Genomic DNA, 13,964 nt, shown 5'->3' with positions numbered 1-13,964 from the left:
GCTTTGGCTTCAAAGTTTGCTTTATTCAAAAGAAAATGTGTGAAGGATTCACTTTATCCTATATGTGGAAAAGAGGTTGAAACACTTGAACATCCTCTACTCTTGTGTAATTGGGCCAAGTGTTGCTAGTTTGGGTGTTGTCTACCCATTATTATTGATAGAGATGATGTATCTATTAGTGAAGCATAGTTGGAGGATTGGTTTTTGAGGAAAAATGATTTGGAAGTTGGTGGGAAATCATTCATTGTTATGCTTTGTTGAAGAATTTGAAAGGCTAGGTATAATTGGGTTTTCAATCAATTTAAGGTTGAGCCATATAAGGTGATTGCTATTGCAATCTAATTGGTGGAGGAATGTGGGGTTATATTTTGAGCTAATCGTAATTTGTGTGGAAATAATGTATCCTTTGGTTGTAGACTTAAAACTTGTCTTCCACCTATGAGTGAGGTTGTGAAAATTAATTTTGATGGTTTTTTAAAGAAGGACGAGCTTGTTGATGTAGATGTGGTTTGTAGGGGTAGCAGTGGGTGATTTTATTGTGGCTTAGGGAAACAAGTAAAGACTATTAGTAGCTTTCTAGTTGAATGTCTTGCAATTAAGGTGGTTTTGTAAGTTTGTGATAGCTTTATTGGACAAGTTTGTATTGAAATTGATTGTGAATTGCTTTTTAAATTTCTCAATGCAAGTCCTAGTTTGGGTTGTGTTTAGTGTTGTGAGGCTCTATTATTGGAGCTGCTTTTGCTTATAGGTGCTAAGCTAAATGTTTCTTTTATTTTTCTTTAGTTTCAAGCTAAGGAAGTGATACTACTAATTAGCAGCTTTTAATGCAAATGAGTTGATACTTAATGGGTGGCTTTCAATAGCAACACCTCCTTTATTTGATGTTTGTTTGGTTTATCTTTTAGGCTAAAGTAAGCAAGGTAAGAAGGCTTGTGATGTTTTTGATTTTGGTTTGATCTCAACTGGTATAGGATAATTGTTTTGGTATTTGTTGGACTTTTTTTTCTTCAACTTTTTTACTAATATACTATAAATAATAAAAGAAATTATCTAAATGTTTCACCGTGAAAAGTATTTATCAAAATACTGTACTAAAAATTGTTTAGATAGAGAATGATTTTGTAGTTATAAAGAAATCGTTTAGATAGAGAATAATTTTCTGATAGAGATTATTTTTTTATTCAATGAAAAGTGAAAGCATTCAAGCCAAAAACAATTTCAACTTTTTTTTTTCATTCGCATGACATAATATTCACTATCAATCGTGATAATCTCTTATTTTTCCTTATTATTATTGTAAGATTTGCTTATCTAATCTCAATTAACTATCAAATCTAAGGTAATCAAGGGCTTGACCCCAATAAAGATTATTAAGTTTGTAAAATATTATAAATAGGGATCCCAAGTTTTTACGATTTAAAATGCACCCATATACTTTCAATATTCTCAAATTAAAGTTTAAAACATGGCGGAAACATGTGAATACAAAAAGAATCAAAGTATTTGCAAAAAGAAATTAGAAAACCTCAATTTTTCTAAAACAATATGATGCATCACAGCTCATCAACCATTGTACCATGTGTCGCAGCACATTGCATAAATTTTGATAGCAATTTTATTATCATATGATAGCACCTGAGACAAACTTTTGACATGTTTTATTTTTCCATCTAATGTTCAATTGAGGTGATTTAGATATCTATAAAGAGCTTTTTCCTAAATCTAACTAATGGCATAAGTTTTACAACTAAATGATTTTTCTGCCAAAAGTTGGACATTGTTTACAAAACTCACTCCTTTTTTACAATAATTCACAACTAAGGTGCCCAAATTCCAACACATGTGCTAAAAGCTTATACCAACCCTTATACCACACTCAATGAACCATTTTGGACTCGTGAAACACATTACAATCAATCTAATACACAAATTTCATATATTTACCGCTCAATCCCTTGATTCACAAAATCATAAGGGGGAGTAATCTTGCATAAGATCATCAAATATTCATTCAAGACATCCAAGATACACCTTACCCTACTTACACTAGTATTTTAGCCTCAATTTAAATTTTACAATCACATAACACTAACTTAAGGCACAAAATATACAAGATATTTTACACTAATGATGCAAGTAGTCAAAAGAATAGTATAAACTCTTAGTTGGCAAATTAATCATCAATATATACATAGAAGTAAATCTACAGATGTACAGATATAATTTATATTCAATCCTAAGCCTTTGGTCGTTTTTCCCAATCCTGATTTAATGAGCTAGGCTTTGTAATATTGAAAAATAAGAGATGAGTACAACCATTCAATAATTAAGGTCAACTTACCTTATACAATTGTATATCAATTAATTATGAATGTAAATGGCAATAAATAATCATTTTATCACACATATCAAAATGTAGCCATGATCATAAAAGAAAACAACCATGTAACTGAGCATACAACACATATAATCAAATATATCTCAATTATGCATATCTTAAGGTTGTAAAAATAACAACCATGCACCTCTTACACACCGAACTACAATAATAACAACCATGTGGTAGGAACTAAATGCATGGTCAATGCCAACTTTATACCCTCCTATTATTTTCGACACGAAATTGATAGCTATCCTATAGCTACGTTCATAACTTAGACTAACTCAGCTTTCTACTTGTGAGGAACTAACGGGCCAAAGTTAACTCACTCATTTGTGTACCATAGTTTCTTTCAATACTAACAACCATGTGATGTCATACCCCTAATCTAGCCTTCCCAAGAACTGGTGAAAATTACTTGGGTTTAAGTCCCTTAAAAAACAAGTGGGATAGTCTCGAATCAACTATAAAACATTGGTCACCTCTCGATTCCAACAGTCTGTGTCAAGCAAGCTTTCAATTCCAATAGTGAGCAGCCATTGCTATGTGGATTTACCAATCTACTCCTCTTCCTAGGCGAAACTCTCACCAATAATCATGCTATGTAAATAATAATAAGTTGTATGTCATTCAATACACGTTAATTCCATCATATCATGTTTACATAATTCCCTTTCTCCTCTTTACTCCATATGCCAATATCATATAATAACATACTTTCAATTATCATCATTAATCACACATGTATAAACATACATATTACTTTCAACAATTCAATACAATTTCAAACAATGTCGACTTTGCATCAATAGGTATTCAAAACACTAAACAAGCTTCAAACTATTAAATTCAACAAATAATTAATTAATAAACAACTACACAAACAAGATTTTTCGCTTGTTATCTCAAACTTTTAAGATGTTAAAGGTTTATCCCTCAAAACACAACTTTCAAAGCTTGTCAAACAGCTTGAATGGTGCCAAAACTGATAGTCTATAATGAAATCACAAGAATATTCATTATTACCCCGTATTTGGGCAATTTCCAACATTCTAACTTTACATTCTCTTTTAATCAAAATCACAAATCCATTCTCAAACATGCCCAATAGGTTTATTAGGTTTTAATAACCTACATTATCATTAATGAATTATTAAACGACCATTAATGGTTGTAAAATATTCCCAACAACCTTTATAAATATGAATTTTTATTTATTAATGGCCTTGAACAACCAACAATTCACAAAACTATTGATGTTGAGTTTAAATATTCTAAACAACTAGCATTATATCTATTTTAACCAATGGGCTCGAACTCATATTGACTGAAAATCACTCTCCCAACTCAAACCCTAACTTTAATCTTCATGAAATAAAGAGAGGAAGGAAGTAGAGGGCATATGAGACTTACCTTAAGTGATTAAAAGCTCCCAAATGTCTCCAATGGTCCTTGCTTTCATGCTTTGGCAAAGGTAGCAACATGCTCTTAGTTTCCTTTTCTCATCTCTTCTGATTTTTCGAATAGAGCACTATTGGTTTAAGTAAAAATTTGGCCATGCCACGGCACACGCAACCCACACCAAGACACGTGGCACAGAGAAAGCTGACTAATATTTGCCTCCATGCATTTTGGCGAATGCCCTTCACATTGCGACATGTGGTACAGAAGAACATTTTTTAGTTTTTTAATGCTCGAATGGCCTGACTTCAATTCGAACCCACATTTAAAGCTGAAATTACCACCAAACATACTTGTTGGTCCTCTTTGGCCACACACCACATCAATAAACTTAATTATCCTACTTAAGTTTAGCTAATCGGGTTTAAATTTTTAGGATATTACAATTATCATAACCCCTTTTTACTTCTCCCAAACCTACTCAATTCAAGTTTTATTACATGCCACCCTTATTATTATCTCTTTTCAACTCACCCACTTCTACTCATTTTGGATCGTTTATACTTTTACTTGATGATCCCGCACTATTTTTGGCTAAATATAATACTTCTACTTTTGAATATGGTAAGCCATTAAATGAAGCATATGTCACCCCTTGATGGTCAATTTCTTTAGTTGAATCACCTTGGTTTAATTTAAATACACTGATTATACAAATAAATGAAACTCTTGAATTTTAAAAAGATGGGAAGATACAACAACAATAATAGCCACAACGTATAAGAAGGAGAACAAGATGTTATGTCGATAGTCGCTATTTATGAGGTAAATTAATTTTCACTTGAAATTCAAGTGTTTCATTTATTTGTGTAGTTAGCATGTTTAAATCAAACTGAAGTGATTCATCTAAAGAAATCAACCATCGAAGGGTGACATATGCTTTATTTGATGGTCTACCATGTTCAAAAGTAAAAGTGTTGTATTCAATCAAAAATAGTGCGGGGTCATCAAGTAAAGGCATGAATGACCCAACATGAGTAGGAATAGATAAGTTGAAAAGGGATGATGATGAAGCTAGCATGTAATGAAACTTGAATTGAGTAGGTTTGGAGAGGTGAAAAGAGGTAATGATAATAATGAGAAAAAGTAAGAGATTATTACAATTGACAATGAATATTATATCGTGCCAATGAAAAAAAGCTGAGATCATTCTTAGTTTGAATGCTTTCACTTTTCATTGAAGAGAAAAAAATCTCTACTAAAAAATCATTCTTGATCTGAATGAACCATTCTCAATCTGAACAATTTTCAACGTTATATTTTGATAAATACTTTTCAAGATGCAGTATTTAGGTAATTTTTTTTAATTATTTACAACGTATTGATTAAAAACCCATTTTTTTTAGTTTGATTTCTTTTTGCATTTTGGTTGTATTTATGTTTTATTGCTTTTTTTTAATTGCTACTATCTGATATTAGTGAGTGTAATTCTTTTTTATAATCAACAAAATTGGCTTGTTTTTGGTTGAAAAAACTATGTTTCAACTCAATGCATCAACTTAACGGTAAATCTAGTATTTAGTAATATGATTAATATTTTAATGTATTAATCATGTTTTTATATAATTAATCGTGTTTTTTAAATGTGTATCCTTAGAAATTAGAACACTTTCGACATTTTGAAACGGACGAAATAACAATCAATATAATTCAATATGGTCAAAATTTTTGCTAAAAAAAAGAGAGGTCAAAATTAAAGTTAAAAATCATTAATATTTCGCAAAGGCGGGTCCGAACCAGATTTACCGATATATAAACAATACACAGTCGGTTTTTTCACCCCCTGCGCTAAGAGTTTAGGGTTTAGCAGCAGAAGGTAGAAGCAAACAATGGCGCCCAAAACTCCTAGAGTCACGAGAAATCCTGAATTGGTAAGAGGAATAGGAAAGTACTCGAGGTCGAAGATGTACCACAAGAGGGGTTTGTGGGCCATCAAGGCTAAAAACGGTGGCGTTTTCCCGCGCCACGATCCCAAACCTAAGCCCACAGCTCCGGCCGAGAAGCCTCCCAAGTTCTACCCGGCCGACGATGTTAAGAAGCCCCTTGTCAACAAGCACAAACCTAAACCTACTAAACTTAGGTGCCTATCGAAGTTCAGCTCTTAATTTTCCTTTTGACGTCTCTTTCTGTTGTCAGAATGGAGGCGAAATTGATTTTGTTTGTAGAGTTCTTTTTGTTGTTTGATCTGATTTGTTATAATTGTTTTGTTAACTCTGTTGAAGAACTTTTTATTTGTCGGTTTTATTTTATGATTCGATAGTGTGGAGCGTAGTTGGGCAATTCCAATTTGAATTTAATTTGAGATGTGAAGTAGAGACACTCCTTCTTCATGGCGGACTGTAAATTGTGTGTTTTTCCCTAACATCATATCTGTTGGGTTGGTTTAATAGTTGCTGTTTCTGTCTTTAGGGCCAGCATTACTCCCGGGACAGTATTGATACTTCTTGCTGGGAGATTCATGGGAAAGAGAGTAGTGTTTCTGAAGCAGCTTCCTTCGGGATTGCTTCTTGTTACTGGTAAGGGATGCGTTTCTCTTTGTTTAATATCACATGTTCTGATCACAAATTAGTTTTGTTTGTTTTGTCTATCTTATCTTCTCATTTTAATTGTGACATTACAATGTTGCCATGTGGTATTTATTACTACTTGCTTACGGTGTACTCCCTCCGTCCCTCTATATAAATCATGCAAATTAATAAATTTGGTTGTAGCAACATTCTAATTTTGCCACTAATAATTGTAAATAAAAATGAATCTTTTTTTTAAAGTAAATTAATGAGAGTATTTATCTTTTTTTGTTTCTAATTTAATAAGGATATCATGGTCCATTCATTAAAAAAATATGCTAACAACCTTTTATATTTAGGGACAAAAAAAAAGTTCTAAAAGACTTTTTATATATAGTAATGGAGGGAGTATATGTTTAAACCTCACACTCAATGTTGTCTTGATGGCATGTGTCTTTGTGAAAATGCTAATTGTTGGGAATACGTTTTAGTGTGTAGCAGTTCTATTTCTAATTACGTGTAGCTAATTGTTCCTCTTTGGATTATATGTTTGTCTTCACTCAAAGTCATCTTGTCATTTTACTTATGTGTCTTCCTTGACATTTCAGGTCCATTCAAGATAAACGGAGTTCCTCTGAGACGTGTAAGCCAGTCTTATGTCATTGGAACATCCACCAAGGTAGACATCTCTGGAGTTAATGTGGAAAAGTTTGATGACAAGTACTTTGCCAAGAAGGCCGAGAAGAAGAAGAAGAAGGGAGAGGGAGAATTCTTTGAAGCAGAAAAGGAGGTTTGTTGTCGAATTTGCTTTGTTTGTTTTCTCTGTACAATTGTTCTCTCTGATTTCAAATGTCAGTGTTCTTATCTCTATTAATTACTCTTTACCATTGTAGGAGAAAAACGTGATCCCTCAAGAGAAAAAAGATGACCAGAAAGTAGTGGACACAGAATTGATAAAAGCCATAGACGGTGTTCCAGACTTGAAGGCTTATTTGGGTGCAAGGTTTTCTCTCAAGGCCGGCATGAAGCCTCATGAGCTAGTCTTCTAAGCTAAGCAGAGTCTTTGACTTAATTTTTCTCGTTCTGTTCTAGTTCAGCTAGGTCGGAGTTGCTTTACTCATGGGCCATTCTTCGCTGGGGATGACGAAAGAATATGATTTTTTTATACTAGTGAAGTGATTTATTTGCTTCAATTTTTGCTCGTGAGCTAATTGATTTTAGAAACCTGTTACATATTTGGATAGTATCACAAGAAGTTTTGGGTTTTCTACGAGACGTGAAAATAACTCGTTGAGTAATTTTTTTTTTTCCCATTGAAGATAAGAAATTATCCCCTACGAAGTCTGCGTATCATTATTTTTCGTCAAAGCGGTGAGTGCTTGCTGGGTTTGCATTTCTTTTTTGAATAAGAATATCAATAGAAATGAGAGTGGGTTGATAAATTAGATGAGGGAATAAATTCATGATTTCTGATTTCTCGTAGAAATAAGCAAGCGTACTTCCAATGTTTAGTTAGTTGAATATGTATAATAAAATTAGAAAAGGAGAATGGATGAATAAAAGGGAGAATGACAACATAGTTTCGCAATAAGTTTCTGGCAATTTTTTATAAAATAAGTTTGTAAATGTTAATTTAAATAATTATAAATATGAATTAAAATTGTAAATTATCTAAAATATTTAAAATTTAAATATTGTATTTATAATTAAAATTTTTAAATTTACAATTGTTTGGATTGATATTTACGATTAATTTTTTTGAAAAAGTTGTGGAGGATTTAATTATCATTAATTTATTTTTTTGGGATTTAACTATCATTCTTCCTAAAGAAATGCTAAAAATGATAAAATTAAAGGAACATGAATACATGATGTCCAATGATTTTATTTTATTTTAGTTTGAAAATAATTTTTATTTTATTATGAAATAATGGAACTTTTAGTTTTTTAAATTTGATTTAGTTATTAATTTAGCTTTTTAAATTTAATTTTCATTATCCAGATCGTGCGAGGCTATCAACCTTATCTGCCAAAGTGATAGTGACTATCATTTCGTCAATGACATTATTGATCATTTTAGGTTGGGTGTTGAACAGAGATTGAAACGTTTCCGTTTACTTCACACGTTTAGGAAGCAAACTTTTATGCTCACCACCTAACTAGGAATGCCAGAGGGCTGATAAATGCCGGAGAGCTGATAGGATCTTTCGTAACATTTGATCAGCCACCCTCTATAGCTGGTGGATGATGAGAGGATTACTCCCTGACTATTGATTAACTGTGCACTATTTTGATATTTGTAAGCCTTTTTTATTAAAAAAAGAAAAGTTGAATTTTCATCAATTTAATCCTTTGTATTTTTTAAAATTATTATGAGTCTTTTAAATTTTAAAATTTAAATTAACTCTCAAAATAATCTAATGTAGAAAGTACACTGATAACTTAACATGTTATGTATTTAAATAAAAATAAAGTAACTTTGAAATAAGTTTAATTTTTGTCAATATAATTTTTTAGACTGTGTTCTGTTCTCTCTCTTTTTTTTAATATTTCAGAGTTTATTTTTTTATCTAAATAATTACATTTGCCTTCATTAATCTATATGGTAGTCATCAATATTTTGTGATACATATAAGCAAATTTTAATAGTGCTACCTCTTGTTTAAACAATAAGAACCAAATAGATAATTAAAGTAAATTTAAAAAAAAAACTAAATCAATAAAAATTAAAATTGAGAGATTAAATTAATAATTGAGATAAATTTCAGGAACTAAAAGCTATATTATCATTTTTATTTTTTAATCAAAATGTTTAAATTATGAACATTTTTCTTGTGAAAAAAAGAAAGAAATTATGGACTGAAAGTAGAGGCTAAAAAGTAAAACGGCGCAAGCACTTATGAAGGAAAGTGGCTTTGTGCTTTGAAGAATGGTTTCATTCTCACTTATGGGGATGCAAAAGGACTTGAAAAATTGGTTCGCTTTGTTTCATCGTCAATTGCGGGGTTGTTTCGTATGCTTGCTCAAGTCTTTCCTGGACTTGCCTTGGATTCTACGTATTTGACGGAAATGCAATTTAATTTATGAAATTAAGAGTCATGGTACATAAGGTTTGTAAAGAGTGTGATTATTCTTATATCTGTAATATGGAACATGTGCTATTGAGTTCTGTCAAGATTACTATGAATCAAGAATACTTCAGTTCATTTTTATTTTTATTTCTTTAATTCTTCAATTCATTTCAGCGACCAAACGGCTTCATAGTGGGATAAATATGATTGAGATATCAGCGACATTAGCATATTATCTAACTTGATTAGGAGATCACAACAATTCAATTCAATTACAGAACTCTCTATGGCTTCGTAATCATTTTTAAAACAAACGAAATGAATATTAAAAGTACATTTTAATCACAGTAAACTATCAGTTCTAGCAGGTAGCCTCTTGAAGAAATTGCTTGGCACAGAAGGCGTCTTGCTCCTGAACCTTGGATGGCGCAAACAATGCAAACCAGTGACCAAAGCCACCACTTTGAATGGAGTAGCATACAACACTACAGCTGCACCAAGGCTGAACACTACAAAGAGGCTGGTCGCTCTCGGGTCCCTCCAACTCAGCAGAGATTGAAACCTCTCACCCTGTGTAGCTATGTCTCCAACCACTGTCTGAATCCTTCCAGCAACACTTCTGAGCCTATCATACCTCATTCTCACCACATCAAATGGTCTAGAAGTTGGGAATGTGTCAAACTCTTCATCAAGTTCATCTGGGTGTACAGCTTCTGCCCAAGAGGTCTTTGTGTCCATGTGAGGTGGGTGTCTTGGCCGGAACCGGTAGTTCCAGAGACCGATCAAGAACATGTAGAGAAACAGAGTTGGGAGGATCAATTCTGGGTACCATACGAGTATCAGAAAAAGCATGTGAACTAGGATTGTTGTGATAGGGATCTTCCAGTGGCAAACATCTGTAAACCATCTTCCCGTTGAGATCATACCAGAGAAGAGGGACATTATCCGGAAGAAATTAGCTTTGCTTCTTCTCATGCTCCACATGTGAGAATCAACATCCAGCATGTACTCTACCACCTCCTTTCTGAGAGATGGTTCAGCTCGACCAAGCCTCATTGCAACTATGTTCATGGCTTGGTATCTTAAACTTTCTATTTGGTTTACTGTGAAAGGGTGTAAGTAATGCATCTTGGGAAGCAAGGGATGGCCATAGATGTAAATCATGTTGGCCAGTGAGAGGGTAGTGAACCTTACTGCTAGCTGAAGCTCTCCCATCTTCTTGACACCATGTGGGTGCAGAACAAGAAGAGGGTATGAATGAGTGTAGATTCTATGAGCCTCCAGAGTTGAAAGCCGAATTCTGACCTTCCCAATTCGCGAATCTCGTCCTCCTTTTTCGATGGCGCCACCTAAATGGCAATTGTCAAAAACCCCAAGTGTGATCACAGTGCAAGGATCATAGACCTCCCAAGTGTACTGCTCATTCCATTTAGGACTAAAAGTGTCAAGGATTGTTCTGGTTCTGACCCATTTCTGGCCATATTTTGCAACACAGTATGCATCTGTGCTTCCACGGCCATCCTTCATCTTCATTGGGAGAAGCCCTTGTGCCCCTAGAATTCCCACTTCTAGTATCCCTATGGGCTGCTTCCATAGCTGTCTTGATGTTGCTCTTTGATCACTGATGTACATGGTGGATTCATCTAGCACGTGGTATCCACCTTCAAGACAAACTCTCAAGTGAATCCTACTCGCAAACTTTAGCTCCATCCTCCTATCACCTTCTAGTGCTCCAAAACCGAACTTCTCAAGATTGAACCAACGAGATTGAACTGGTCTGTGGTCTAGCCGCTTCTCAAACATGGTCAGTGGCAAGCTTATCTTCCCAAGAACCTCATCTCTCGAAGGGTGAACACGATCCTCAACAGTTATCATCAGTTGCTCCTCAAATGGTTCAGCTACCACAAAAACCAAATCTTCATTCCAAAGTGGAGTGATTGTTCTAGTTGGGCATATCTTTGTTTTTAGCACTTGGTTTCCCACCTGAGCTTTGACAAAAACCTCTGGCAGGCGATTTCTGTCACTGGGTATCACATCCTGAGCTTCAATGGCATTGACCCTCAGATACCATAGTTTTGGTGACACATAAACCTTTGATCTAATATTGAAAACACCTTCTCCAGATACAGAAGCCGCATCAGAATGCCAAGCTTCTGGGAATGCTTCATCAGCTTGCGTTCCCATCCATACGGCAAGCATGACTTCACCTCTTACCTTCCCTTCGCCTCGCCGGTCCTCAAGCCTATACCATTGAGGAGCTAGTGGACTGTCTGGTGGAACTCTGGTTGGGACCTCATTGAGGTCAAAAGCCACCCTTCCAAGATAATCATCTCTGCCCACCATGTCTTTATCTTTCACAAAGACCTCTAGAATAGATGATTGTATCCGGTCTTTCGAGAAAGCAAAGACTTGGTTCCACTCCGGGTTCATCTTTTTCTCAAAGTGCCTTGTTCTTCCTTTATAATTCCCAAGCTTCACTTCCACATAAGGATCACAGCTTCCAGTCATAGCTCCAGTAGGAAGATCTTTGGCCTTCACGACTCGAACATAGAGATAGAACATCTGCTCAACAAGGTCATATGTGCTTGTGTGCCTCTCCCCACTTCCACCACCAATCATCCACCCTCTTCCACCATTAGGCCACCGCTCTCCAAGTTGTGGGTTGGTGTCCTTCAGATTGTAGTCTTCATCTTCATGGCCAGAAATATTGACCTGAGGATGAGGATTAGGATGAGGATGAACTGGGTGCATTGTTGTTTGAGTACGATTTGGTCGTTTCATGATTGAAATCCGAGGTTGCATGATGACTTGATGTTTGTGTAGTTGTTGGGATCCCTCTAAGACAGGTCTCTTATTCCCCTTTGGACTCTTCTGGCTTTTCCTCTGCTTCCTCTGCTTTGCCAATAACTGTTAATGTTCTGTCAGTAAGGTATGCAATATTTCTCCTGTCACTTTTGGCAATGGTAAGGTTTGGTTGGATTGAAATGAAATGATTGGTTTTGATTCCAAATGGGTTTGAGGTTCCTTGGGATTCCTCTGGTTTTCAACTTCTACTTCTACAAATGAACTTGCTGATCCTTCACCATGATTGGGCATAAGATCATGAATATCTATAACCTCCACTACCAGCTTCATAGGATGAAGATCTTGCTGCTAAGGTGGCTACCTACAAGTAACCAGAAATTTGATTCCCAAGCAAGGAAGATATACTTAAGAAGGCAAAAGATAAAAGAAAGATCACATTATGATTCTCTCTCTCTCTCTCTCTCTCTCTCTCTCTCTCTCTCTCTCTCTCTCTCTGGGCTTTAGACACACTAGAACTGCTTGCTTACTATTATGATTTTCGTTAAGCAAAGAATAATTTGATGAACCAGCTTGATGAACTTTTTACTGCTTCAGTGATCTTAAGATGGAAAACAAGAAATAAATATGGTAAAGCTTCAGATTGATCTCACGTAAAGACAGGCCATTCTGTTTGCCTTAAAAAGGTTGTGGTAATCAAGTAATTATGATATCAAACATAACACGGCATTGCAAACTCGGTGTACTTTGTGTTCGTGTCAGTTTTTTTATGGTTGGAAGTTTCTTTGTGTAGACAAAATGTACCTCTAGATTTGAATAAAATGAGGAAACAAAGCATAATGATTCTCAACTTTTTAATTTGTTAATGTAATAATAGTAATTAAGGTAAAGGCCTGATGGACCATGTGGTCAAGAGAATAATGGCATGAGGTTGATAGAAGAATGGCATGAAAACTAACAATTGTGCCACATGGTGAAAAAATGATGATTATAAAAAGAGAAAAAAACAAAAAAAACTCCTAAAATATTTAAATGACAAATAAGTATTGTAAAACATGATAATTATTACTCCTTTCATCTCAAATTATAAGATACTTTTAGATAAAAATTTACATACCAATAAACCTCATTAAATAAACCTAACAATATTATCTTTCCAACAAAAATATAAACTTCTAAAAATACTCATAATTTATTGAGAAGAGAAGGATGAAAAGTAATTATAAAAAGAGAAATGATAATATTATAATTGGCGTATTTAATGAGACCTTAATCTACCTAAAATATCTTATATTATGAAGAAACTTTTTCAAAAGGATACTATAATTTGAGATGGAAAGAGTATTTAGTTTCTAGGGATTTGTTTGATATTTTAATTTTTGACAAAATGACGTATTTTCCCTCAATGACTATCATATGTTAGGAAATGACTAAAATTGAATAGAAAATGACTATTTCCTCTCTACAAATTTGTTTATGAATCAAGTACAACAAAAGTAGTCATTTTCAAAAAGGAAGTAATTATTTTAAATTTTATTTTAGTCAATAACCTAACCAAAATAGTCATTTCTTAATGCATAAATATCATTTCATCAAAAATCAAAATGACATACAAGTTTCTAGAAACTAAATAATAATAATAATAATAATAATCACATTTCACATTGCTTAATTGTAATTTACATATTTTGAAGGTATTTTTTTTTTGTCAGTCTCCCTTATAAAAATATATAAATTTCATTG

At 33.9% G+C, this 13,964-nt stretch overlaps 2 protein-coding genes across 2 annotated transcripts; one reads left to right on the top strand and one right to left on the bottom strand.

Annotated features, from left to right (window-relative positions):
- The first annotated feature begins 5,618 nt into the window (after positions 1 to 5,618).
- On the top strand, positions 5,619 to 7,646 carry LOC129313767 (60S ribosomal protein L6-like). The gene is made up of 4 exons (XM_054957135.1): positions 5,619 to 5,921; positions 6,251 to 6,357; positions 6,957 to 7,138; positions 7,242 to 7,646. The coding sequence occupies exons 1-4, from the start codon at positions 5,671 to 5,673 to the stop codon at positions 7,395 to 7,397; spliced, it is 696 nt and encodes a 231-aa protein (XP_054813110.1). The 5' UTR covers positions 5,619 to 5,670; the 3' UTR covers positions 7,398 to 7,646.
- A 1,975-nt stretch (positions 7,647 to 9,621) lies between these two features.
- On the bottom strand, positions 9,622 to 12,562 carry LOC129312908 (FT-interacting protein 1-like). Its single transcript, XM_054955690.1, has one exon. The coding sequence runs from the start codon at positions 12,219 to 12,221 to the stop codon at positions 9,762 to 9,764; it is 2,460 nt and encodes an 819-aa protein (XP_054811665.1). The 5' UTR covers positions 12,222 to 12,562; the 3' UTR covers positions 9,622 to 9,761.
- Positions 12,563 to 13,964: the final 1,402 nt, after the last annotated feature.

Source organism: Prosopis cineraria, unplaced genomic scaffold (genome assembly GCF_029017545.1).
Source record: "Prosopis cineraria cultivar Desert tree isolate PC_DT_omini unplaced genomic scaffold, ASM2901754v1 PC6, whole genome shotgun sequence".
Taxonomy (NCBI): domain Eukaryota; kingdom Viridiplantae; phylum Streptophyta; class Magnoliopsida; order Fabales; family Fabaceae; genus Prosopis; species Prosopis cineraria.
The sequence above is the reverse complement of the archived record's forward strand: the minus strand, read 5'-3'. Positions and strand labels throughout refer to the sequence as shown.